Raw genomic sequence first — 27,868 nt, 5'->3', positions numbered from 1 at the left:
ACCTCCTCTGGGCACCCACTCACATCACAATTGAACTCTGTCCCAAAACTCTTGCTTCAGACGTGCCCAACCTTGCCCTTCCTTTGCTCAGCCTCAACGGGAGCGGAGGAGCCAGGATCACCCTCCTCAGGACGCAGGGGGTGAAGACTGTCAATACCACACACATACACCTAAACTACACATAAACTACACATACATCCTAAACTTCCGGAGCCCAAGCGCCTGGGCTTGCAGCCCAGCTTTGCCACTTCCTAACTGCACAACCCCGGACAAGCCACTTGGCTGTCGAGGCCCCAGTTCCCTCAGCTATTAGATAGGGCTCCTACAGCACCCACCTCATAAGGCCGGCTTGAGGATGGGATGAATTAACACTGAGCAGTGTGGCTGGCATAGTAATCATTCGATACGTAGTCACCACCATTGTCACTGAATGAGACCATGTTGTCCTCAACGGAAGAACAACTGAATAGCCATTCACTGATTCACTCCTGGGTACCTACTCTGTGCCTATCACTGCTGGATAGTAGGACTTCAGTGTGAACAACTCTAGCACAGTTCCTGGCTGGTTAGTACATGGGAGAGGCATAAAACTACACACGAGAGAAGTGAGCATTTCCGAGATTCTTAAGCCTTTAAGGAACCTGTAGTTTATGTTTAACTCATTATTTGTTCAAATCAGGGTGCATTTTGCAAATAACAGCTTTATTTCAAACACCCTGAATGGCACAGTCCTCTACCCTTGGGCCGGCCCCAGGTGGAAACTGGTATGAGGTATCTGAGCCGGAGTTCCTAAGAGCTCAGAGCTTTTGCAGTGAGCAGCCCACAGAAGTATCTACTAGAAGCTCTTCTTCCTTAACAGTTAAGTGTTTCTGAAGCAGGGCCCAAGCAGGGGCTGCCTTCATTTTGAGGAGGTGGATTGTTGCACTTCCTTTGTCTTGTTTTATGTCCTCCAGAACACGGAGACCAGTTTGACCAGCAATTCCACCTCCCATCAATGGGGACATCTAGAAGAAAGATCAGTGAACATTAGTTAGCCCTTGTTACACCCTGGTGCCCTATGGAGGGGTGGGGCCTATAAGCCAAAAGGCTCTGGGAGTCAGCTCTGATCTCCCTCCCATCAGCTGTCCTTGCACACCACTGTACTTGCATGCTCCCTTCCACCACAGGGCCTTTGCAGATACTGTTTCCCTGGCCCAGAATACTCTTTCCTCCTCTGTTCATCTGGTCAATCCCATTTACCCTACAGATCTCAGTCCTCTAACCTCCCACCAATTCTTCATATTTCAAGCTTTCAAGCATTTTATAGCAGTTACAACTAAAACTTTAAATGTATTTCGGAGACAATTCAAATGATATAGGTCTTTCTTTCTGAACAGCAGTCTCCATGATGATTGGATGACTGGATTTGCCTACCACTGAACCCTAGCACTTAAGCTGGCACATATGAGGCCTTTGGTAAACATCTGTTGAATGAACGGCTCTCCACTTAGTCATTTCCCAGCCACAGGATACTGGGTAGTTTACTTCTTGTCAATGTATAACCTGGCAGCTCTGTTATCTACCTATCTGTGGGTGTTGTGTGTCATATGAAATAATAACAAACAATGCACTCTCCCCTCCCTGACATTTGTCTTTACCTTGAGGATTTTTTGGTTGTTGATGAGATTGACATGTAATTGATTCCATCCACCACATATATCATGTGTCTGGCTGAGCCTCTGATGGGCAGTACAATTCCACATGCGTTACTTAGTATCTCTGGGCCTGCCCACTGGTAAAATGAGAAGGCTACAGTAGGAGGTGTCCAAGGCCTCCTCCAACCAGGAGAAATCCTATGGTTGTGCACCACACGCTCAGGGGGCACAGCACTGTGTGGGGCCTGGTTGCATTGTAGGGCTGGAGGTGGGTCAGGACAATCCTGAGCATTTCACTAGGGAGGAGAATAGTGCAGGCAGGAGTTGAAAGCAAAGGCTGTGACAGACCCATTGGACCTGAACCTGGGGCCCTACATTCACTGTGCAACCACTGAGGAAACTAGTTAGTGACCTACCACACCTCAGTTTCTTCATCAATACAGTGGGGATATGGATGGTACCTATTTTGCGGTGATATTGTGAGGACCAAAAGGATCTGATATGTGTAAAATACAAAGTAACACTGTTCATTTTTCCCTAAAACAAACTAACCAACACTTATTTTGCCCTTATGATGTGTTAGGCATTATTCCAAGGGTTTTATATGTTTCATGAGAAACTCAAGACGATACGAACTACCTCTAAGAGGTAGTTCGTATCGTCGCCTCCATTTTACTGATGAGGAAATTGAGGCACCAAGAGGTCACTTAAGTTGCTCAAGATCACAGTTACTGAATGATAGAGATGAAACCCCAACCCATGCTGAGTCTGAGCACTCAGCAAGGTGCCCGATACACAGTACAGTGCCTCCTTGTTTCTACTGGGTGTGTCATTTCCTTTTTTAATGGTACCACCGAAAAGAAAAGAGAAAGGGAGGGGAGGCGGGCAGAGAGAAGGGAAGGGAGGGGAGGGGAAGAGAGGGGAGCAGAGGGAAGGGAAGTGAAGAGAAGGGAGCATGTTGAGAACTCAGATAATAAACTGGCCAAAGAATTTGAGAGCTGGAAGGGATCTTGATGATAGTCCAGTCTTTCGTTGGTTCATTCAGCAGCTACCACTGAGCAGGAACTATGCTGGGCCATGGGGACACAGAGATAAATGGAACATGATCTCTGCTCACACACATAGGGGAGACAGACACACATAATCCAACATATAATGTACTAAGTACTATAAAAGCATATGTTCAAAGTGCTACGGGAGCACATAGGAGGAATTCACTAATTTTACTCAGGGGCGGAGGGTTAGAACTTTTACAAAAGAAGGTGATTCTGTGCTGGATTTTGAGGGTTGAATAAAAGTTCAGTTTTAAAAAAAAAAAAGAAGGTAAGCATTCCAGAATGATTCAAAGAAATGACTTGTAAATGCCACGCATTAATAGTCCTGTGAGATGAAGCACTCTTGGCTGTGAGAACAACAAAATATAAAATCAAGAGCCAGGATGTATCTCAAATGTCATAGCACCCAGCTCCCAACCTGACATCCCCAACCTGGGGGGGGGATGATGCTCTGGAATTCCCTAGATTTTCCTTTTTTTGACCTCTGGAATTCCCTAGATTTTCCTTTTTTTGATCCTCTGGAATTCTCTAGATTTTCCTTTTTTTGACCAACTCTCAGTCTCCTTACTTTTCTCATAGGTGACCTCGCAGGCTGGGCCCCGGGATCCAATAGGACAGATGCAGTCACAGCGTGATTCTGGAAAAGATGATGCACAGTGAGTGTGAATCATACCCTGTGAAGCACAACTCCTGAGCTCAGCCCTTCACAGCAAAGGGGTGACACTGTGCCATTAGATTAAAGTAGGAGAAACATTTAGTTGAATGGTTTTAGTGCCAAGGATACCTCCTCCTTCCTTGAGCGCCTTTTGCTCATGAAGGGCATTTATTGCCATCATGGGGAATCACACGGCATTGTTGAGAATTACGCGTGAGCTGACATTTGACCCACCCAGCATGGTAAGTTTCTAGCATCAGAAGTGATGTGAGTGTTCACTGAGGCCCCTGGTCATTGGTGCTCAAGTTCACCACGAGGCATTTAATTGTCCAGCCTCTGCTTGAACACTCCTAGTGTTGGGGTGGAGGTGGGGGGAATCTCACTGTCCTTAGATGTCTCATCCTATCTTTGGCCAATTTTGACCCTTTGGAAGTTATTCTTTATGTTAATCTGCAACAGGTCATCCTGGAGCTACTCTCATCTGGATCACACAGATTACTTTCGCAGGATTATCCTTTCTAGGTGAGGCCCATGAACACCTCAGTCTCTGCCCTCACAGTCTCCCTCATACCAGTGCACCTTCTCAGGTGGTTCCAATTCTCACACAAGGGGATTTCAGCAACCCTAGATCAAGCCCTTGGGCTGATGGGCTGATCCAATTTCTTGCTCACTTCATCCCCACTTAGGTGTCCCTATCCCAATGGCAGAATTTCCCAGCCTTAGGCTCTCACTTCTGTCTGCTTTGCTCCTATCCACTCTGTCCAAGAGTCTCAGTCTCTTTTGGGAAGAGGTCTCTGTGTCCCCTCTGTTGAGCTGGCTCTGTCCACATAGGCTAAGTCCAGGTTGGACCCTCCCTGGGTGGGGATCTGCTGCACCCAATTGCTCATGACACCTTGTTTTGGCTTTATGCTGGACTGGACTCTTCCTCAGCCATCATGACAGGAGCTTAAGGTCCCAAGGCTTAGCAAATGCCAAATTTGCTGTGTCCATTGCAGGGCCCTGGAAATGGCCCTTAAGTTAGGAATCAAGTTCAAGTGGCCCATCCTTGCTGCCAATCCTCCCTCCCATCCCCCAATCTTCTCACCAGTTATTGGTCAGGACACGCACCGCCCAGGGCCTCTTATTTGGCCCAGAGAGATTTCCCACATCCATCCCACCCCTTGTTACAGACCTCACAGTCTCAGCCTGCTCCTTCGGTTTTATGGGCTGCCCTGTGATGCACAGTGAATGTGCATCATACCCTGTGATGCATCATACCATCTGTCTTTAGATGAGACATCTAAGGACAGATGGGTTTTACTGTGTCCCCTGCGACTGGATCTTAGGTATTCTGGTGGCCAGAGCAGCAGGACCTAGTTGCCCACATTCTGTCCTCTTAGGAAATAGAATAACACTTGTTCTAATGCTTGGTACACTTCAGTGTGACTCTTTGGTCAGGCCCAGCTCCCCCACTAGCTTGTAAGCTGGGGAAATCATGGATCCTGTGTGCCAGTGAATTCAGCTGTAGAGCAGCTTCTCAGCCCTGACTCTACGGTGCAATCATCTGGAAGGGTTTTTCAAAGGCCAGTCCCAGTGATTCACTTTAGCTGTTCTGGGTTGAGGACTTTGTGTTTGTGCTAAAGTTCCCCGGGTGGTTCTCACATGCAGCCTGGGCTGGGGTCTGCCTTAGAGGCACATAGTGCTCTTTGTACCTGAGCTGCACCTGAGTGTGTGTGGGGGGCAACTTGGTCCCATGCCACCTCGTTGTGGGACTTTAGCAGTTGTGAGTCACACCCCAGCTGCAGATTAGAACTACTTGGAGATGGTTTACCCATCCTGATGAGGGGCCTTCTTGAGAGTCACACGATCCAGATGGGGCCTGAGCATCAGTAGCTCTGAAGGCATCAGGTAGTTCTAATGCTTAATGAGAGTGGAGGAGGTCAGTTTAGGAGGCTCTGAGTGGCCAGGGGGCTCTTTTTTTTTTCCCTCTGAGAAAATAAAGAGGGCTTTATGATAGTCCCTGGGACCCCAGATAGAGACCTTGGGACTGACCTAGAATTCTTCTGGAGATACCCTGGGCGGTATGTGGATTTGAAGACATGTTCTGGCCCCCAGCATCAGCCCCTCCAGATGATGTCTTCCACAGAGACACCAGCTGCCTGGAAATGGTACCTTTCAGAACTGGGACTCCATTCCCTTGGCAAGGAGCACAGCGGCAAGAGCTGACTTCCTTCTGGAACTCCTCCAGAGCCTGCTTCATGTTCTGTCTTACTGTGCTAGAGTAGGCAAAGTCCGTGGCTGTCACCAGTTCATACAGAGGCTCTGCCTGGGGAGAGGAAAGGCATGGATTTCAACAGAAAACCTCCAACAGAAGGATGGAGCACGGTTCCAAAGGGGTGAGCAAAGAGTGCTCACTTTTGCATGGAGACATGGAGTGCATGGAGACAAGTGGGTTGATCGGGAACTGGCTGGATGCCCCAGTATGTAGGTGGATGCTCCATCCTCTAGCTGTCCCATCCCACTCAATATCCACAAATAAATTCATTCGAGTTCAGGTCAACTCTTACTGGATACCTCCTAAGTGTCAAGCATTAAGCATAAGGAATGAGTAAGATAAAATCCACACTCTCAAGAAACTCGGTATCCAGAGGGAAAGAGACGCAGTAACAAGTTCTTACACCATCGCAGTTAGAGCATGAGTGCAAACTTGGAATGGGGGCAGAGGAGCAGGTGGTCAGTCTGTCTTTGATGGAGGAGAGGAAGTGATTTTTAAGCTGCTCTTTGAAACTCTTATGGAGCTTTGTCCCAACATCGCTTCCCTCTCCAAATTTGGCAAAATCATTCACATCATGCAAACACCACCATCATGAAGCCTTTCCTGAGCTCCAAAGCTCACAGAACACCTTCTCATCATGAAGTGTTCAGGATACAGTCCAGTGCTCATCTGATACAAATTCTCTTTGCTCCTTTGTGGTCATTATTTTTTTTTTTTTAAATGTGTTGAAATCTCCTTGTTTCCCTTCTTGAGTTAGAAGGTAAGCTGCTGGAGATCAGGACTGTATCCTGCTCAGCCCTGTGTCTCTGGGCTCTAGCCCCAAGCTTAGTGAGAACAGCTAATAAAAGTGGATGGGAGAATGAATGGGGGATGGGAGACCTCATCAAGGCAATAGCGGGGGGAGAGGAGCTGGACAGGAGACATGTAGACAAAGAGAGAGTGATGCTGGTCTCCCCTGGGCATGGCAGTGTTCCACAAGAGGAAGTCACAGGCCAGTGTGGTGATGTTGACAGGCTAGGAAAAGCCTGAGGCAAAGTGCAAAGAGGTAGTTAAAAATGTTCAGAGCCTCCTGGCCCTACTTTCAGCTCCAGGGCCAGGTTCCTCTCCAGATTTTGTTTGTGATCCTGCCCTAATCCAGCTCTGGAGAGTTTAGGGTCTGTCTAAATGCAGGCAATCATGCCTAATAGAAGCCTCCAGTGGGAAGAAAATTGCTTCCATTTCTTAATGCATCTGACGCTGACCTTCGCTCCAGTGGGCAAAGCAAGGTCCCTTGGTGGTCCCATTGTCTCACCGTTTTGTGGTCAATGAATTGATCCAGAGGCGGTTTGCAGAACCGTCCAGCCTGCTGGCCACACGTGGGGGAGGGATGGTAGAGAAGTGGGGGCTTTGCTGTACACCAGTGTGAGCTCCTCCAACAATCTGCATTCCCTGCCACAGCACCTTGAAAGGCTGCCTTTAGCCCCCCAGGCATTATCCTACCAGCACTGAGATTTGCTCCAGGACAGAGAGCAAGTCGGTGGCAAAACCAGAATAAACCTCCTACTTGTGTGCAGGCAGCTGTGCTGGTGGTTGACAAACGTGATCCCACTCCATCCTCACAAGGTAGCAATGACTAGCCTTGTTTTCAGATGGGGTTAAGTGACTTGAACAAAGTCAAAGAATTCATGCAACAGTATTGCCAAGATTCTGAACCAAAGCGTTCGTTTTTCTTACTAGTTTATAATAATTCTTGATAAAAATGGCTTAATTATTCCCATTTCCAATTTCTATGTCAGTGTTCTCCAAGTTTTGTGGACTGCAGTTTGCCTTGGGACTGAGCAGCACCTCCTAGACTCCCCAGCTGCCTTTTTATTCTCAGTCAGTAGGGCATAATTGTCCCTTCATTTGCTGGGCTTTCCCTCCTTTCTTTCGCCTTCTTTTCTCCTCTCTCTCTCTCTCTCTTTCTTCCTTATTTCTCCCCCCAACACACAGTCTTACCTACTCATATTGACCATTGGGTCCTAAGCACACTTGCCCTTGTGAAAACTTTATCATATCATGGCAAAAGGATGGTGCTCACTACTTATTAAACTCCATGCGGTTCCCTGTAATGGACCCTGGTAATTACCATTCTTTTGTTTGGAGGGCAGGGCAGAGGGAGAGGGAGAGAGAATCCTCAAGCGGGCTCCACACCCAGCATGGAGCCCAATGTAGGGCTTGATCTCGTGAACCTGACTTCCTGACCCGAGATGTAATCAAGAGTCAGATGTTTAACCAACTGAGCCACCCAGGCTCCCCAGGTGATCACCATTCTTAATGATAATAACTAACCATTGCACTGGCAGCAGTTACTAGCTGCTGAACCAAGTACATACATTATCTAACTTAACCTTTACAACAATCCTATGAGGTGGTAGTCTTTTGTAGCCCCATTTTACAGATGAAGAGGGTCAAACACAGAAAAGTTAAATGGATATACCAAAGGCAAACAGTCAGTAAACGGAAGAAAAGGATTCAAACTGTTAGCATTGTGGTTTGTGTCCTTTCAGTGTATATTTTTGGTTAAATGGACAGATATTTATACCAAACTGGTGGCATAAGAAAGCACAGTTTTCCATTACCTCAATTAATATCCTATTATGAGCATTTTCCCATGCCATTCAATATTCTTTGATAAAACGATTTTTTAGGGTTGGATAGAATCCTGTTGTATCGACGGACTACAATGTAGTCACCTCTTCCCCTGTTATTGTCTGTTTCCTTTTTTTAAAAAAAGATTTTTATTTATTTATTCATGAGAGACACACAGAGAGAGGCAGAGACACAGGCAGAAGGAGAAGCAGGCTACATGAGGGGAGCCCGATGGGGGACTCAATCCCAGGACCCCAGGATCACGACCTGAGCCAAAGGCAGATGCTCAACCACTGAGCCACTCAGATGCCCCTGTTTCCTTTTTTTTGCTACTGCAAACAACATAAAAGAAGGCATGTTTTTATACATACATCTTTAGCAACTTTTAAAATGATTCCTTTAGGGGGATCCCTGGCTGGCTCAGCGGTTTAGTGCCTGCCTTTGGCCCAGGGCGTGATGCTGGAGACCCAGGATCGAGTCCCACATCAGGCTCCTGCATGGAGCCTGCTTCTCCCTCTGCCTGTGTCTCTGCCTCTCTCTCTCTCTGTGTGTGTGTGTGTGTCTGTCATGATAAATAAATAAAATCTTTAAAAAAATGATTCCTTTAGTTGATTATTGCATTTGAGACTTGGATCAAAAACTATAAACATTTCTAATGTTATGGGTATAATTACATTCTTTTTCTAATGTGTTGTATCAACTTCTGTTCTCATCTTATTTTATAAAAGTGCCCATATCATCACTCTCATTGACACTGAGTATTGTAGATTTTTAATCATTATCAACTTGATAGGTAAAAAACATTATGCAGTTACTTTAATTTTTTATTCCTAGAAAAGTGAAACACTTTGCATATTTATTCACCATTGTAGTTCTGAAAGTTGTCTATTTCCTTTGAAATGTGTCTTTTGTATAAATTGTATCATTCATTCCTTACACATTAAGGATTTTATTTGTGGCAAAATTATTTTATTTGCGTGTCATCTGCCACTTAATTATTATTCATGGTTTCCTTATTTGGAATTCAGAATTTATTTTTGGAGGTGAGATCAGTAGCCCAAGTCCGACATTATCTTAGCATGGAATGTTACCTCAACATCTGTATTTTAAACCTTTTTCGGGCAGAGTAATTTGCCTTTAGAGAATCTGTGAGTACATTGCTTTAGAAAGTTATGATGGTCACATCTTTAGAAAGGTGTGATTATCACTGCTTACCAACTGATCAGCTGCTTTTCTCTCTGGGTACATAGCAGGGATGCCATTCCCTGACATCCTTAAGGGCAGGTTTACAACGTGACTTGTTTTGAGCAATGGAAAGTAAGCAGAGGGTAAAGCTCTCAGAGCAGAGTGAGGTGACATTTCCCCTTCCTTTACCACTGCTTTGGTGATTTCGGGAGCACATGATCACATAAAGCCTCCATCTCCTGGATCCCTGAGGGGCAGTTCAAACAGCCCCCTCCCCAATATGCTTTGGGCATGTTTTGTGATTTAGAAATAAACTTTTGTTGTATTAAATTGCTAAGATTTGGAAGTTTTCTCACTGCAGCATAATTGAGGCTTTCCTGGCCTCTATATGAGCACCATTCACAACTCTATCTTTTCCTTCTACCCCGGGCAAAGCCTGAGCTCTGTACAATAGCTTCTCCATCAGCTTGGACCTCAGACCACAACCTAGCCACCCTGACTACTTATAGAAATGTACCTGGATGGTAGAGTTTGTGACTAGCATTGCCAGTCAAATACAGAAAGCCCCAGCTAAATTTGAATTTTAGATAAACAACAAATAATTGTGTAGTACAAGCATTTCCCATGAAATATTTGGGGGATGCTTATACTTTAAAAGTTATCCATTGTTTGTCTAAAATTCAAATTTAACTGGACACCATGCATCTTCCTTTGCCAAATCTGGCAACTCTTTATGTGACTCCATTACTAATTAGAAAATGTCTTTGGGATTGTTCATCCATCAGTGACCATTTCACTGGGCTATGAGTCTTTCCTTCACAATCATGGTTGTCACTCCACTAGTCTTTCAGGCATTTAGTGTTTTGAAGAATTCTAAGACCAGTACAACTTTTATTTTTGTAGGATTATATTTGTTTCTAAAAGCAAAAAAAAAAAAATTACAAGGATATGCTTCAGTATTGTTTTGTTTTCCGTACTTTTGACTCCTTTTCAGTGAGTTCTTCATGTTGCATTATCAGCTCAGGGAAGTCTCTCTTATTACGTCCAGGATTAATGCATCTTCAAATTTAATCTTGTCCCCTTCTCAGGAAGAAGTCCTTGAGTTTTAGATTTCTCCTTCTGTCCTCTCTTTCCATCATATTTCTTTTACATCATTGTTTTAATCTCTTTGTCTTTTGCTTGTACATTATAAGAACATTTTTATGGCACCTTCCACATCACTGACTCAATTTTCTGCAGTGTCAATTCTGTTCTTTACAGTTTCCAATGTAGGCTTTCACCTGCTTTTGTGCCTGTGGTTTCCTATAGTCAGCCACTTCCTTTTTCATCTGATGAGTGCTCACTATCTCAGCTTCTATTTTTTTACTTCCTAACTTCTTCATTTTCTTAAATCTCATTATTATCACAAAGCAATGCATCCTAAAATTTACTTTTATTTTTCCACTTTTCAATATAGGCTGGTCTCCTGCATCTTCAATGTAATTTCAACCTTTTGTGTTTGGGACTCTCTTTACAAGACAGTCACTGCTATTTTTTAACCCTGAGCAAAGAGCGATTTCTCTGAGTCTAGAGTTTACCAGTAAACAGTGAGAGTGGACTCTTCAGTGCTCTTCTTTCCTGTCCACCTCGCTCTTATGGGAATCGTGCTGCAAGTCTCCATCTTCCAGAATGGTTTATGTATGTAACCCTGGCCAACACTCTACTCTGTATCTAGGAATGGCTTACCCAGTGGCCTCTGCCGTCCTGGAAAGCAATCACTCCTCCAACTACTTGGTGAGCTGACTTTGCAGAGAATTATGGTGAGATAATATGAAGCCATCTGCAGTTTTCTCTTGCCAGAAAGAGTGTGTGCAAGAGTGGGATGCCCAGAATGTATGTTTCCAACTCAGGTCTGAGACTTGCAAAGGGAAGGTTTCAAAGCCTTCACCTCCCCAGCTCCTGGAAACATTTCTCATTCTTTCATGCTTTCCCCTGGATAGCCCACACAGCCCTTCACAACACTGCACTGACAGTGGCTGTGATACTTTCCACTACATCACATGCAGGCCGGGAAGTCACTGGCCTTTGGTAGAGTGTAGTATTTCTGAGGTTGTTTGCAGATCTGATCAAGATGTTTAGCATGGTAACCTGTCCTACCTCTCTTCCTCCCTCCCTACCTCCCTCAATCTCTCTCTCTCTCTCTCTCTCTCTCTCTCTCTCTCTCTCTCTCTCACACACACACACACACACACACACACACCATATCATACCACATGCTTGGCACTTGACACTCCCAAAGCCCAGTCTGGCATATCCAACCTATTTAGGTGGGTAACCAGGGAAAACTCTCTTAAGTCTCAGTTATAGAAAAAAGATGCAGGTAAAATATAAGTGTTAAGTAAAGGCCAGGGATCTGCTTTCCCTTGAGCTCTGTTCATTCCCATGCCCCTCTGTGATACCAAGTGATGTCACCACACCAACAGCCAATCCCAGATTTCTCTGGATCTGCCTACAACCTACAGCTGACTTTATCTTCCTTGATGCTTGTTAACATAGTGACACTGATAGTGTCACTATGGAACACACAGCAGAGGAGAGAATTTGAATGGCAGCCTTCTTGTGCCATAGAAACTATGTATTTGACATACAAGTAAAGACACCATGGGCAACTGCCAGGGCTGGGAACTGCAGAGCCTTCTGTCAAGAGCTCCAGTCCCTTGTTGTCCCTCCTTGGCGGCAAGACTAAATCTCTGGGGGTGGTGGGGGGTGGATGCCAGACAATCCATGACTGTACAGATAACGACAAGAAGAAGATGGCCAAGGATGGAACACGGACACCGTGCAGAAGTTCCCATAGGCAAGGACCCACTCTTGGTGCTGTTCATGACAATCTTGTTCAAGCAAACATCTATTTAGTTTAAGGTTTCAAAACTGCTCTTGTGTGGGTGACAGGTGGTTTTTATTCACCAAACCCACAGGAAAGTCTGGAGGGGAGGCAAGAGGTCACTTGGGTCGAGACCTAATGGAGGCTCTCAAGCAGCCACAGACGGATGTATCACCTTCATGACCTTGATTTTCATCAGCCACAGAATGGAGATCAACATATGCAATCTGCAGACTCATGAGGATTAGATTGAAATAACACTTCTAAAGCCACTGGCAGAGTGTTATGAATCCAGTGGTGCTCGAAATGTTAGTGATCTCCATGAGGTATTACCCTGTCCTGTAAGACGGTTGTGCCTGGATGTGTCTTACTGCTCAGCACAGACCATATGCTTCATCCTTAGAGCTCCTTGTGTTTTCCTCCATTGTTTTAGCTCCTGTCACATTGCAGGAACTTAACTATTTGCTGGTTGAATGAATGAATGCTAAAATAAATAAATAATGGAATGAGCAATTCTCTGATGAAATGGAAACATTATCAATTTAAGAAGCTGGAATTAGAAGCTGATGGTTAATTTCCTTTAGCAAGTTGGGGGCCTGAGTAAGGCAGACTCACGGTTCTCTAGCTCATGCTGAACAGTATATTGCAATCGGTCCACTCCAGATATATTATCCACTATAATGTGTGTGCCTTGAAATTAGGGTGTGGGTCTTAGTGAGCTCTGTATCCCATATCCTGGCTCCTAGTAGCAGCTCATAAGCTGTTTTCTGAATAGAGGAAAGGGTGGGTAGAGCAGCTGCCCAGCTGTACCTTAATCTTGATGATGTCTGGGTTGTACTGCACCGCATCTCCCCACTCCTGCATCAGGTCCGCTGTTGGCAGCTCCTTATATGCCAGGGTAGTGATGTGCTCACTTGCCCCTCCTCGTACAAGGACCACCAAGTCCTCCACCATTGTGTTCCTCTTGTTTCTGTCTGGAATGGACACAGAGACCTGGCATGTCAAGGGATTCTTTGGCATTGTGGCACCTGGCATGTCAAGGGATCTACTTTGGCACAGCAACCCAACCAACAACCTAATTACCACAATATTCACTAAGCTCATTTGCAAGTGCCAGTAGACAAGATGCATTCCCGCTGTCTAGGAATTCATGGTGAGAGGAATAAAAGGCAGCTCAGCTAATCACGTAGGACACAAGTGACAAGGAAGGGGGCAGGACAAGGAAGGGACATCTCTAAATGCCAGTCACTGAGTCTATGAAAGATAGAGAGCTGATGGACAGATAAATATATATATGGATAGACAGGTGAATAGGTTGATAGGGATATGGGTTATGGATTACTAATGTGTCAGCCAGTAATCTAATTGTTGTACATGTATTAACTCACTTATCTTCACTATGAAATAAGAACTATCTAATCCTCATTTTGCAGATAAGAAATCTTAGGCACTAGGGGTGAAAAGGCCTATCCAGGTAGCTCTAAGCTATAGTTCTTCTTTGTATGCAATAACAGAGGTAGGAAATTTGTAAATGCTGGGTTTTGCATGTGATAGATATCCACTAAAGAGTGTCTAGTATAAAATTATTATTATTTTGACTTCTCACGGAGCTTCCTAGAAAGTACTGAATCAAATCAGTGAGTCCTTCCCATTCTAATTTGTTCATGTACCCAATGCCAAAAGAAGTGGTGTCAAGTGACCATTTAGCCCTGAGCTTGCAATACCTGAGGACCATGGAGAGGGAGTCTTGTACACTGCTGACTGGGGTGTATAGTGGTACAACCATTTTAGAAAACAGCTTTGTAGGAACTAGTCCTCCTTAAAAAGCTTTGTAGGAACTAGTCCTCCTTAAAAAGTACACATCTCCAACCCAAAATCCCACTCCTGGTGCATTCCCTGAGAAACCTTTGCATGTGTGTACCAGACTACTGCATGAGCATATTCACAGCCCCAGTGATTGCACTTGCTCAGAACAGGAACTAACCCAAATTCAACAATGGCATGGACAAAGACAAAGTGCTACATTCTTAGAATAAAATACTATGTAGCAATGGAAACTAACTATAGTTATACACAAAAACACGATATTGGATGAAAAAAAAAACAACCAACCAACACCCAGAACTGAAAAGATTACATTCCATCCATATAAAGTTCAAAAACAAGCAACACTAAGCTGTATTTATTAGTGACACATACGGTGGTAAAATGGAAGGATGTGTTTAACATAGAATCAAGGATGATGTTATCTCCCAAAGGGAGGAGGAGCTGTAGTTAGCAAGGGTTCCAGGGTCCTGGAACATTGGAACAGGGCAATGTTCCATCCAGTGACCTGCGTGGGATGTTACTTACAAGTCTTCTTAATTTTTTAGATTTTAAATTTTTTTTAAAGATTTTATTTTTAAGTCATATCTCCACCCAACATGGGACTCAAACTTATAACCCCAAGATTAAGAATTGCCTGCTCCACTGACTGAGCCAGCCAGGTGCCCCTATGAGTCTTCTTTAAAGAGCACCTTTATTCTATGGACGCCTCTCTTACAGGACATATCTTGCAACCTAGCCAGAATGAACAAATAAACAATATCAACCATATATCATTCACAAAGGCAAGGGATTGTTCTAGACCAGTAGTTAAATTTTGGTTGTTTTATTTTGTATTGTTTCAGCTGTGGAACTCTCTCCATGTACCATCCCAGGCATAAGCTGAGTAAGTGGAACAGGTAGAGGATTGCTGCTCAGGGTGCAGCAGAGGTCAGGGACTGGGTCCCTGCTGGTTGGCCTCTCTTTCCTACTCCACTTGCTGTGTTGATTCCCAGTTCCCTTGAATGACCTCCAGGTTTCCTGCTCCCAGACACTTGGTGCTACACCCTGTCTTTGATATTCCCCTCCGATCTGGTCTCCCCTGCCGTGTGGGCTCTAGTACGTGACTTAGGTCTTTGCCCGCTCTTCTAGTCTGTCCCCCCATTGTATCAGGTAAGGACTAGTCTCCTCACCTGCCTCCCCCACCTCTTCCACCTGCTCCTGACCCCTACCTGTTACCTCCAGCCAGGCCAACTCTCAAGCACCATTGTCATTTTTCTCCTGCCTTAAAAACAACCTTGCTGGGACACCTAGGTGGCACAGTGGTTGAGCATCTGCCTTTGGCTCAGGGCGTGATCTCAGAGTCCTGAAACCGAGTCCTGGATCAGGCTCCCCGCAGAGAGCCTGCTTCTCCCTCTGCCTGTGTCTCTGCCTCTCTCCCTGTGTGTCTCTCATGAATAAATAAATAAAAATCTTAAAAGAAAAGAACAAAAAACCCCACAACCTTGCTGCTTTACTCTTTGAGCAGCAATCCCAATGTTCCCTCCCTTAGGAAGCCTGTCCTTATGCTCCAGACCAGGTTTGGTGCTTATTGCTGTCTCATCATGGCATCTTTAATTGTTTGCCTGCTTCAGGTGAGCACCATGAGGGTAGAAATACAATTTTATTTGTTTCTGTATGCCCAGAATATAGTAGGAGCTAAATAAGTTTTATTGAATGAATTATTATTTTAATTGAAATGCCTTAGAATAGCCAGCCTTTGGCTTAAAGAGAGACTCAGTTCTGGGGATGTTAGGAAGGGAAAGATAATGTACATAGAAGTCACAAACCCCTGCTACTCACCTCCTATTTCCCTCAGAATATTCTGGCACGTGTCCACTGACACACCCAGCTTGACGTAGATCTTCTTAATGGCAGCACCGATTTTAAAATCATTCTGGGCACAGGTTTGGATAGCCTTAAGAGAGTAATCTGATGGAAGCAAGAAAGAGGACCATGACCTTGGGGTAGTTCACCCTGTCCCTTTTCCTGTCATCAATTCCAAAGGCCTTGCTCTTTCTGGATGTCATGGGGCCCCCAGTGTTGCAGGTTCATGTAAAAGGGTGGCCAGCCTGGTGACCGCAATGCAGGCATCCACTGACACCAGGGTGGAGACCTCATGAGGAATCTACACCAGCTTCCCCTTTAAGGTCCTCAGAGGCTCTGAGGCTCTTTGCTGCCCTCCAAAGAGCAGAAGTGCTCAGAGTCACTTCCTAAAAATGTGGCTCCTTATCGAACCTCTAGGGATTGATCCAGTGAATTGAATCCCCTTACCCTGACCCACTCTTTTAAAATCTTTGCTATAGAAGAGAGAGCTTGTTCATTAATTAATTGAGGTGATGCATTTAAAATGTGGGTCTAGGACCTGGCAAAGAGAAGGGGCCAATTTCTCTTCATTTCTTGGCTCCTTTCCTTCTTGTTCCTCCCTAGTCCTCCCCAAAGCATCCTCCTCTCCTGGGCTTGCTCAGAACTCAGGTGTGACTTGTGGGCACTCTGAGGCCAGGCAAGGGGAGGAGAGCACTTCTAACTACTGGGCTGTCCAGTGGTATTAGTGCACATCAGTATTTCCCCCAAAGCATGTTCCTTGAAATACAAATCTCATGATAATATATCTTGTAATTTTTGTACTAGTAAGTATTATGAGAAGTAGTGCTTCTGTAGTCAAGTAAGTGTGACCAATGTTGTTTCAGAGGAGGTGGAGAGGTCATTTTATGGCAGAAGGCTTGTGGAATGCTAAAAGTGGGATCCATTATATGTTTCCCCAATTAATTTGATAATCGAGTCCCTCTGCAGGAAGCAGTTTGAGGAAAGATGAAAAGTTCTTTTGAAACCAGTGGTATGGAGGAAGCTATCCTCGACCTTAGTGAGACTGAGGCCACATGGGCTTAAATTTACATACATCATATGCCATGTATCTTCTTGCAAGTATACTGGAGTTATAACTGAGCCCTGGTTCTGCCACTGTCAACTGTGTGACCCAGGTCATGTCACCTGGCAAGTGCCATGTGAGAGAACACTGGATTGGGAATCAGGAGTCGTACCTTATGCCTGTTGTTGGTCATGAGTGGAAAATCCTGTAATTATATGTATAGGGAGAAGAGACTGTCGAGGCGCAATGGAAGGTGAATATTAGTTTGGAGGCTATTTTAATAATCTGTGACCTTAGACCTTGATACTTAAAACGTGGTCTATGGATCCACAGCACTGATATCATGTCAAAGCTTGTTAGAAATGCAGAATCCTGGGTTTCACCTCAAACTTACTGATGGGACCTGCTAATTGACTGGAAGAAAAGAAATACAGTCAAGGTTGATTCCTAGGTTTTTGGCTTGAGCCACTGGTTGGATGGTGAAACCATTCTGAGATGTGGGTGACTATGGAAGACACAACTTTGGGAAAGAAAAGCAAAAGTTGACTTTCGGGACATGGTAAAGTTATGATGGTCATTGGACATTCCAATGATGGTATCAAGGAGACATTTGGATGTAAGCTCCTGGGTGCAGGGAAGAGAGTCAAGGTGGAAATATTGTTGAGTTTTCCATATGTTGAAGGCACTTAAAGCCATGAGGCTGGATGCTGTTGTCTAGATACAATAGTTGTAGAAAAGAGGACCCCCAGACACAGGTTTGGGTGCCGGAGGACCGACATGAACAGGTTATGACAAGGGGAGAACTGCAAGTGAAACTATAGCCAGGAAGGGAGAAGGGAACTAGGAGCAGATCTTATAACTCTTCTCCCACCAACTAAGGGAAGCGTCTCTCCACAACCTTACAGAGCTTGTGTGTGCCCCAGCAGCAAAGCCATAGTCCCCTGGGCCGTGTACCTGCTCTCTCCATGGCTTCTTTGTTCATAATGAGCGTGTATTCATAAATGCCCCCCAGCACAGCCTCTGTGATGTAGTGGGTCCCGAAATCACGGAAGAGATCTCTGTACTCCCCATAACTGTACTCCAGGGGCAGCAGCTTGACTCTCTGAAGGAATTCGTAATGGAGCATGAGGCTTCTGGGTTTCAGCTTGTAATGTGCTACTTCAAGGTCAGAGCGCGCGTACAGAAATGTGCTTTTCTAAATGAAATACCAACATGGGAAAACCAGACCTTTAAAGTTAGGAATCTGGAACGAGAAGATGAACTTTACAAATACCATCCAACGTTCTTGGCCTGGGGTCATCACTCTTATGATTCCTTGAGGATACTTGAGGGAAGACGGCCTCTTTGATGAGCTTTCATTTCTCATAAATATTCCAATGTCCTTTCAGCTTGGGAGAGCTTGCTCTTAACTCACTTCCTTACAATAGCAAAGAGGGAATGAGAAGGGTAGGTAGCCAGAATGGCGGGGAGCAGCAGGTGCACATGGGCCCACTCTGCTGGGATACAGGGTCTGCCTGCCTGCAAAAGCAGCCTCCTTGTTTATGCTTTTCAAATTCTGAAGAAAGGCATCTTAAGAAAGAGTCAAAGTGGTGCTTTAGGAAGGCCAGACATTGCAGTATGGTGGGTCAACATACTACAGCTTGGGCACCAAATCAGGTGCCTGGTGTTACAGATGGAGTTTTACTGGAATGTAGCCATGCCCTTTCATTCATGCACTGTCCATAGCTGCTGTCCCCCTACAATGGCAGAGCTAAGGAGCTGTGATAGAGACTCTACAAAGCCTAAGTTATTTACTATCTGGCCCTTTACAGAAAAAAGTTTGGTGACCCCTGGTGTGGGGACCAGACTGAAAAGATGGTGATGCTAGGTGAAGTGCAAGCATCCAGGAGGTATTAGTATAATACGAAGTGAGGGGGGCTTCTTATACTGGGGTGTACAGGGAAGGAGAGCTAAGAGTGAGAAATGTCCATGAGGCACATTCTGCTCCAGTCTTAAAACTTCCTGCTAGTTTGACCTACCTATTCTAGAAGGCCATGCTAATTCCCATGGTGCCTACTGCCCAGGCCCCTCATTGCTTCCTGGCTTCCCCTCACTTCATTCTAGTCCTGCCCCAGAGACTCACAACTCTCCCTTCTTTCTTACCCTTCCAAGCTAAGCAGTGCTCTGTTCATGGTTTTTCTAAATATTGTAGGTTTCTTCTCTCGCTTGGATTTTGAGAAAAGCCTTTCCACCGATCTCCTTTCTTTCTCTAGCCTGCTTTCAATGCACCAATCAGACTTGATGTCTTAAAACCCTAAGAGTATTATGGGCATGTCTTGTCTCACTGTGCTTCATAGATACTATGTTTTTGCCACCCTGCATCAAGCAAGGCTATCGGCACCTTTTGCCAACAGCATTTGCTCTCTTTGTGTCTCTGTGCCCCACGTTGGTACTTCTTGCAATACTTCAACATTTTCTTTATTGTTATTTTTGTTATGGTCATCAGTGACTATGACTTGCTGAAAGCTCAGATGATGGTTAGCATTTTCAGCAGTATTTTAAATTAAGGTACGTCCATTGTTATTTCAGACATAATGCTACTGTACACTTAAGAGACATAACTTGTGTGTGCCCTGGGAAACCAAAAAATTCATTTAGCTCACTTTGTTGTGACATTCACTTCATTGTAGTGGTTTGGATCCAAGCCTGCAATATCTCTGAGGTATACCTGTATTACAAGGCCCCCTGGGCTTAAAACAAAACCCTGCATTGGCTCTCTATTGTTTCCAGAATAAAATCCATTCCCTCACTGTGAACATAAGAATTCATACTCTGTTCCCTGGCAGTGAAGTATTCTTCCCATACTTTCCTATTTTCCACCACCCACACCATACATCAACATCTGTGCAACTTCTCATTTTTCCCCAAATCTGCCATTCTCTTCATAATATGATTTTGCACACACTGTTCCTTTTGCTTTAAATGCCCTTCCCTCCCTTTTCTTCTTGATACCCATCTACTTATATTTTAAACACCTGCTCAGCTACTGCTGCCTTCACGGCACCATCTCTCAATTTCCCACTCCATTCTCCAGGATGCCACTGCACTTTGCTTATATTTCCCTTAGAGCACATACCATGCTGTATTACTACTGATAGAAAAAAAATTGAGAATTAGTTATCTGCATACACATTTACCTCTCTTCCTAGAATGTGAGCCTGAAGGGAAGAATCAGGATGTATTTATCTCTAGCTCTAAGTCTACTAAAGTGCTCAGAACACTTAAGCATGCTCTAACTGGCTATCTGAATCAGAGAGGTGGGGAGAGGGCGGGGAGCAGGAGAAAGGGAAGGAGTAAATGGATGGCATCCTTGTTTGCTCCCAACAAAATATGTTCCTTTTCATCAGTCCCACCCTTCATCACTATATTTCAGTCTTTCTTTTTAAAGATTTTACTTATTTATTCATGAGAGACACACGCACAGAGGCAAAGACATAGATAGGTAGAGGGAGAAGCAGGCTCCCTGCGAAGGGCCCGACGCAAACTCAATCCCAGGACCCTAGGATCATATCCTGAGCCGAAGGCAGATGCTCCACCACTCAGCCCCCAGGCGACCCTATATTTCAGTCTTAAACACCTACTAAGTGCCATCGTAAGTCTAAAGATGAAAGAAACAGCCTTGCCCCCAAATGGCTCAGAGCATAGATAAGGAAAAACATGCAAAGACCATAACAATCTTGTTAAAGTTTACTACTCATTTTCTGGTGGTTGGTATTTCAGCAGCAGAGATTTCTAAGCCCTTCAACACTTTTTCCTCATATGAATCATTATAGATGACTTGATTTCCTCCATGTTCCACTCAGATTAATTTTCTAACATATTGCACCCATGTTGAAAATGCTCAGGGACTAGAGAATAAAATACATCTTCCTCACTCAAGAATTCAAGGTTCCTCAAGGCTGCCTTTCACCTGCTTCTCCAACATCATATCCCTTCACTTCCCGATTCAATGACTCCTCTTCCACCAACTCACAGGCTTTGACCTCCATCTTAGAGGCAAGGGGGAGCAGGTGCCATGATTAGATTAGGATTGTAGAAGTATCTTTCTGGCAGCACATAAATATGAAGGGGCAAGTCGGGAGACAGGAGACCCCTCAGGGGGACCAAGCAAGAGGTGCAAGGATCCAGGTTAGTTAAGATATAATCAGAGTTAGATTAAGAAATATTGGAGAGTGACACTGAATGATTTGATGGCCAAAAAATGTGGAAATGAAGAGAAGAGAGAGTGAAATATTATTCAGAAATGCTTAGCCTAGAAAAGTAGAAGGGAACAAATGCAATTTAATGTGGAAAATTTGGGAGGAAGAGCTTGCTTTGGAATGTCCATGAGGCATCCAGGTAATGATGCCCAAAGAGTGTGCAGTGCAGGTCAGAATGTAACAGAAAGGTCAGAAGCAGTGATTAAGGTGCACAGTTTGCCCTCGTGATGGTGGAGGGTGAACAGAAGAGGTCACCTGGTATGGCTGAAGGGTAAGAGGAAGAAAAGATGGCCTCAAATTACATAAAGAGCAGGAAAGGAGATTAGAACCCAGAAAGGGAAGTGATGAGGAGCAGCAGGCAAGCAGGGGGTACAGGTGTGTGATGGTGTGGCTGACTCTACCAGATGCCCTAAGAGGTCGGAGAAGAGGTCTTGGGTGACATTCTGGAGGGGGACTTCAGCTGAATATTTAGGATAAAAGTTAAACTGCTGGGGGTGAAATACCTCCAGAGATGATTTGGTCTGGAAAAGCTACAATCTCAAGCTTAATGAAAACCATGGTGGGGTGGGGGCGCCTGGGTGGCTCAGTCAATTGAGCTCAGGTCATGATCTCAGGTCATGGGATGGAGCTCCGGGCTCATTGCGGAGTCTACTTGTCTCCCTCCTTCTGCCCCTGTGTGTTCTTTCTCTCTCTTAAATAAATCTTTTTTAAAAAAATCTAAAAAAGAAAGAAAGAAAGAAAGAAAGAAAGAAAGAAAGAAAGAAAGAAAACCGTGGGATAAAGCTCACTAGAAAGGGAGAGAACATAAATATAGAAGAAGAAAGTAACTATATGCCTCAGCCTGGTCTTTCTAAAAAGTAAGTCCATATAAGACCATGCTTTTTTTTTGTGTGTGAGAAGATTTTCAAGACCACAGAAATATACCTGGTTATGAGGCTTAGTAGTAATGGGGAACACAGACACATCTAGGCATGAAAATTCAAATGGAAAAATACATACATAATAAAAATACGTACATTAGAGAGCAGTAGAGGGTACTTACGGTGTGAGAGAATCGTTTGATTCTGCTAATAAAATGTTTGCCATTATCACTTGCCATGCTAATGCCAAATTCAAATATTTCAGGTATTTTAAAACCGAAGCTGAAACTGGACGTGCTTCTTTCTGTCTTTGTGATGTTATGTTCGAAATCTGAGTACGACTCATATGCTGTCAGTGCAAATTTGTATTTGCCTTGGGTCTAAAGGAGGAAAAAGGAGAATGTCTCATTTCATTTGACTCACATCAGTTCAATACAAGTCAACAGATCTCCACTGTACTCTTCCTGTGTGTAAGGCTCTCCAACTAGAGGGTCTGGATACAGAAACCTGAAGGCCAACTGGGGCCCAGCCCTATGGCTCCCAATCCAGTAGGAGAGAGAGATTGTGGGAGATACTCAGAGGTGGGTGCTTGATTTGGGTTTCAGCTGGTAGAAATGCAGGAGAACACTCTGGCCTGGGGACTCGGCTTAGGCAAAGTCACATAGGAAAGAAGAGGACGCATTCTACAAAGTTCAGGGATTCTAGTGTGGTTGACCCAGAAGACGCAACAGTGAGAGGAAGGGACAGGTGTTGCGAGGGTGTGCTGGCAAAAAAACATTGAGGTTTCTGCATTACTAGAGGCTCTGAAATGTGGACTTAATCCAAAGATGAACCAACATAGACATAGCTGAGCCTCCAAAAGATCATTTTGGGATAACACAGAAGTTGCACTGGAAGGAATGGATCTAGGGTCAGAGAGGCCAGTGTGGAGGCTATCAGGGAAGAGCAGCTGATAGTGGACGAGGTCTGGTCAAAGGGGGTGCAGCAGGGATGAAGTGGCATGGAAGGAAAGTGCCTTCCAGAGAACTTAGAAGAGCCGCTTGCTCAAAAATCAGTGTGCATTGTTCTGTGCACAGGGGAGCTGCCAAATGGCCTTGGCGGGATGGCCTTGGAGGGACCAGTCCCCACGGGTCTCCACTCATACACGTCAGCTGCCGGTTGCCTGCAGTTCCCGTAACACTCAGCTGCTGAGGAAGGGAGAAGTGATTCCCAGTGTGGCCTGGGGTAAGGTGGCCTGAAGTGGAACACGTCACCACTGTTTTCCAGTTGAGCAACCTTGGATGACCAATTTAACCTCTGTATGCCTCAATTTCTTCATGTGTAAAACAGAGATGATGATTGTTCCTCCCATTAGGCTTATTCTGAGGATTGAATCTATGTGGATAAAACACACACAGTGCCTGACTCGATACTCTGAAACCACTGGCTCTGCAGAGGGAAGACCTACGATGTATGTCCTGCCGGGTCAGGGGCTATTTCAACTGCGATGATAAATGGCTGCGCTGAGATCCTCCCTTGAAAGTAGAGACCAAGGAGGGGAATGGCAGTGGGTACTGTAGGGCAGGCTGTGCTCCTCCCTGGGCTTTTTTTTTTTTTTTTTTTTTTTGCCACTAAGTATGTGTGGGGAGAAGAGGAGGAGGAGGAGGTCCAGCATGGAGAAGGATCTCAGCCCAAAGTAAGGCTGGAACTCACGTCCTTCCTTTGGATCTCCTGCGTGTATGTGCGTTGTGTGTCCCAAACCCCACTCTCTGTGCATATTGCGTTGAAGTTTGCATGTTCATAGCAACACAGGCTTATATTGACAGAGCCAGTTTGGATTTAAGAGGCTTCGCAGAATGCTGGTTCTAATAGATGGGGACTGGCAGCAACAACAAGAAAGCGATTTATATTTCCTGAGGACTCACCATGAAGCCAAGGGCTTGCTGCATGTGTTACGCATTTCTACACGTGGTCTCACTGATCCTCGCAGAACCCTTCCAACCCTCAATGTAAAGACTGAGAAACTGAGGCTCAGAGCATGTAGGGTTACTCGGGTGCTATCCTGCACAGTCACCCAGTCTGAGTCTCCAAATCCGAAGCTCTACTTCTGTCTTCCAGCAGCTCTGATGCTGTTGCTCAAATAATTCTGCTCCTGCAACTCTTGCTGTTACTGTATGTGGCACGCCAGGCTCACCACTTTGCCCAGAGGAAGGAACTGTCCATTTTACATAAAAAGGATGGAAGCTCAAGGAGAAGTGATACATCCACGCTCACCAGCTAGCAGGCCGCGGGGCAGAGCCTGGACTCCCGGTCAGCTGGCTCCTTAGAACGCGCTCCCTCCCTTGCCCCAGCAGTGGCCTCCTGGCCGTCACATACCTGTGGGGTGTAGCTTTCCACATTGTAGGGCTTCCTGAATCTCGTGTTCAGTATGTAATGGGGGGAGCATCCTCCGGCGTAATACCTGTGATCGAGCACTGGGCCCTCAAAACTGTTGGTGAACAGATTTACCCTGCACGGAAGGCATGGAGAGGGGGGAGGGGTTAGGGTCATCGGTTTATGTAATCTTGACTGGTAGACCCTCATGATGAAACCAAATCTCCTCGGTGGAGGAGATCTGTCTCCTATACCTTCAAGATATTTGTCTCCTATACATTCAAGGTCCCCAGTATCTGGTCCAAACCAGCTTTCCAGCTTCACCTCTGGCCCTTCCCGACCACGATCACATACCCTAGTCCCAGCCATTTGGAGATGCTTAATCTTCCACCAGTGTGCTCTGCTCCTTCTCTTTTGCAGAAGTGCTGTTCCTTGTACCCAGAATGCCTTTGCAGCCGCTCACTGTTTTATCTCTTTCTTGTCTTTCAAGATTGAGCTCTGTTGTTGCCTTGGATGTCCAACACTTGCCGTGCTTGCCCCCTCAAGGAGTTATCACTCTGTACTTTACCGTTAGCTTAGGAGAATGGCTTAACAAAATAGCTAAGAACATGAGCTCCGGGGCCAGACACCTGGATTCAAATCCCTGTTCTGCCATTTACTAGTAATGTGACCTCGGGCAAACCAGCTAGCCTCTCTGTATCTTGGTCTCGTCATCTGTAAAATGGCACATCTGTAAAATGGGCACAAGGACAATTCCTGCTTCATGGTGTGAGGATTACATATACCCACTGTGTTCAAACACTGCTCAGTCTGTGATAAATGTTTGGTATTATTTGTCCCACTAGACTGTGTGCCCTCAAGGGTGGTGGTTTCCTTCTTCAATCCTCCATGATGTCCATCACAAGACACTGAACGATTATCATTTACCTAGGAGCTAACTGGAAACAGACCAGCAGCGGGTGGCTCTGTGTACGGATCACCATATATAATGTCCCGCCAAGCCCCGGGCAGCAGATATCATCATGTCTATCTAGAACGGATGAAAATCCAGGCTGTAGCTTTATTTCTCACTGCCTCCCAAGGCAGGCCTCCATTCCTGCCCAGCTCTGACTGCTACTGAAAGCTCTTTTTTGTGTGTGTGGTTGGAAGGAGTTCTGTGTTCCCTCAGCTTCTGCGCACTGGCCTCAGTTCTGTTCCTAACAGAATCATCTCAGGCTCTCTTCCCTGTGACAGAGTTTCATGCATCATAACAATGTCTATACATTTATTTTTATGAAACAGTACAATGATGTGCTGATGTGCTTACTTTGTGGAGGCAGCTGTTGTAATCGATTTACAAATATTGGCTCATTTAATCCTTATAAGGATTCATCGTTAAGACATATCGATTATAAAAAAAAGACATATCGATTATGATGATGGTGCTCATTTCACAGAGGAGGAGGGTAAGGCACAGAGGGTAACTGACCTGCCCAAGGTCTTACTGCCAGCCTGCATCCTCCCCACCACATAAGCTGCCTCTCTTTGCTTGTCTGCTACAACCACAGTAGCTTATTTGATCCTTATAGAACTTGAGGGGAGGATATTATTGACTTCCTTCTACAGATGACAAAACCGAAGCCCCGCCTACAAACGTGCCTCCCGCAAGGTCCCAGGGCCAGTGAGCTGTCCTTCCATCTCTTCCTACGTGGTCCAGTCTGGCTGGCTTGGAATATCCACTCTGTTGCCCTCTTAGTCATGTGAACCCTAGGAACTCTTTTAACTTTTCTAGGCCTCAGTTTCCTTATTGAGGAGGTGGAGATTATAGTCACTGGTTTAGAAGTGGTCCTGAGAGCAGGTCTTCTCCATATGAGGAGTATCTCTCTCTCTGATGACAACCTTTAAGGAATGAGATTTGATTTTTGTTTAGGAAGAAAGTGAATTCCACTCAGGGTTACTGTTCTCCCCATACTGCATCATATACGATGACTTCTAGTACATGTGAGGGGAGGCTCTCACCCTTCCTCTTGGAAACTAAGAAGCTGCAGAATGTGGCAGGAAATCAGGGAAAACACCAGGCTAGCTTGGTCCCTTTTGATCTCACTCCTCTGATCTCTCTAGAGGATTAGAGCAACTCAGAGATCCCCAGAAGCTTGAAATACAGACTGCAGACCCATCTTGGAAATCCATTTCTTCACTAACAACTTAGGAGCCTAACCTCTGGGCCAGGCCCTATGCTGGGGCCTAGATATACAGAAGCAGATTCAAACCTCCCCTGAAAGCTGTCAATAGGATTTGGAGGTGATGCTTAGAAAGCACCTAACACAGTCACATAACAGGTGTTAAATAAACATTCCCCCCCGCCCAACCCCAGCGTCTCCACACAGCTCTGTCCCTAGTGTTCCTAGCCCGGCCCTCCATGTGGCCTGTACCTCTCCTCAAGACATGTCCCTGGAGCTCCCTGGAGCCTTCTTCAGAGAGCGGCTACAAAGCATCCACTTACACCACAATCTTTTTTCAGAAAGGAATAAAGGAGAAACTCTGCCAAAATCAGCTCCCTTCCTCTCCTGCAGACTGACATTTGATTTTGTGCCTTCCTATCTATACGGCAGAAAGACAGTGACTTACCCACTGGCCAGACGGCCGATTGCCCAGTACTGTTCCATTTCGTGCTGACATTTTTTATAAATCCTCCTACAGTTTGCTTCATCAGACTGGTCTCCACAGTCATTGTCCCCATTGCAGAGAAGTCTGCGGTTTACACACCTCCCTGTAAGGAGAAAGAGTGTTACCTATACTCACATGGCTGCTAAGAGGGGAACAAACATGGGATGAGCACCAACTATGGCCAGACATGCTCCTGGGTCTTTCATGCCACTTTGATTAGTCCTCATGTATCAGGGTGGGTCAGTAGGGCATTAACATTCTTCCCCCCAAGAAGCCAGTATTGCATTTCCCAATGCACTTGGAGGGGAGATTATTAAGGATGGGGAAAGGGAAAGTGTGTGGGCAGGATCAAAGTGGCCAGACAGGAGGGAAGTCTAGACTTCTCTCCCTGAGGCTGGCTGTCCTGCAGGGTCCTGCACAGTGCTACCTGTGTGACCTTCCACAGGTTACCTGACCTCCCTGCCTCAGTTTGCTCATTTGTAAAATAGGGAGGTCATCCATTCTTAAACCCCCCCTTGTTGGGGGGTTTAAATGAATAAATGGAATGGTAGTGGCTCATGGTAAGTGCTAGATAAGAGTCATTCCTCTAATTACTATTTGGGTAGGCCAAATGCCCATGGCTGGTAAATATTTGCAACAGGATTGGAAACTATGGATTTCTAATCACAAATTCTTCCCACTGAGCAACACCACCTTCAACACCATAGCCATTTAGATTATTTTTAAGCTTTAAAAGTATTTGGACTATATATTCAAGATTTGCAGCACTTTTGCTTCCTTTAAATGTCTTACCCCCCTGACTTGA

The 27,868-nt window shown here is 45.2% G+C and overlaps 1 protein-coding gene across 1 annotated transcript in view; it reads right to left on the bottom strand.

The window, feature by feature from the left end:
• Positions 1–681: 681 nt before the first annotated feature.
• The window catches only part of C8B (complement C8 beta chain), a 38,756-nt gene continuing 11,569 nt past the window's right edge, over positions 682–27,868 (bottom strand). Inside the window, exons 4-12 of the mRNA XM_026006896.2 lie at positions 27,025–27,166; positions 24,421–24,553; positions 22,248–22,445; positions 17,922–18,162; positions 15,902–16,030; positions 13,067–13,230; positions 5,496–5,649; positions 3,258–3,326; positions 682–1,004 (exon numbers count right to left, since the gene is read on the bottom strand). Of these exons, the coding sequence (XP_025862681.2) occupies positions 853–1,004; positions 3,258–3,326; positions 5,496–5,649; positions 13,067–13,230; positions 15,902–16,030; positions 17,922–18,162; positions 22,248–22,445; positions 24,421–24,553; positions 27,025–27,166 (1,382 nt within the window). The 3' untranslated portion in view covers positions 682–852. The remainder of the gene's footprint in view (positions 1,005–3,257; positions 3,327–5,495; positions 5,650–13,066; positions 13,231–15,901; positions 16,031–17,921; positions 18,163–22,247; positions 22,446–24,420; positions 24,554–27,024; positions 27,167–27,868) is intronic.

Source organism: Vulpes vulpes, chromosome 12, assembly GCF_048418805.1.
Source record: "Vulpes vulpes isolate BD-2025 chromosome 12, VulVul3, whole genome shotgun sequence".
Classification (NCBI taxonomy): domain Eukaryota; kingdom Metazoa; phylum Chordata; class Mammalia; order Carnivora; family Canidae; genus Vulpes; species Vulpes vulpes.
This window is presented reverse-complemented; position numbering and strand designations above follow the sequence as displayed.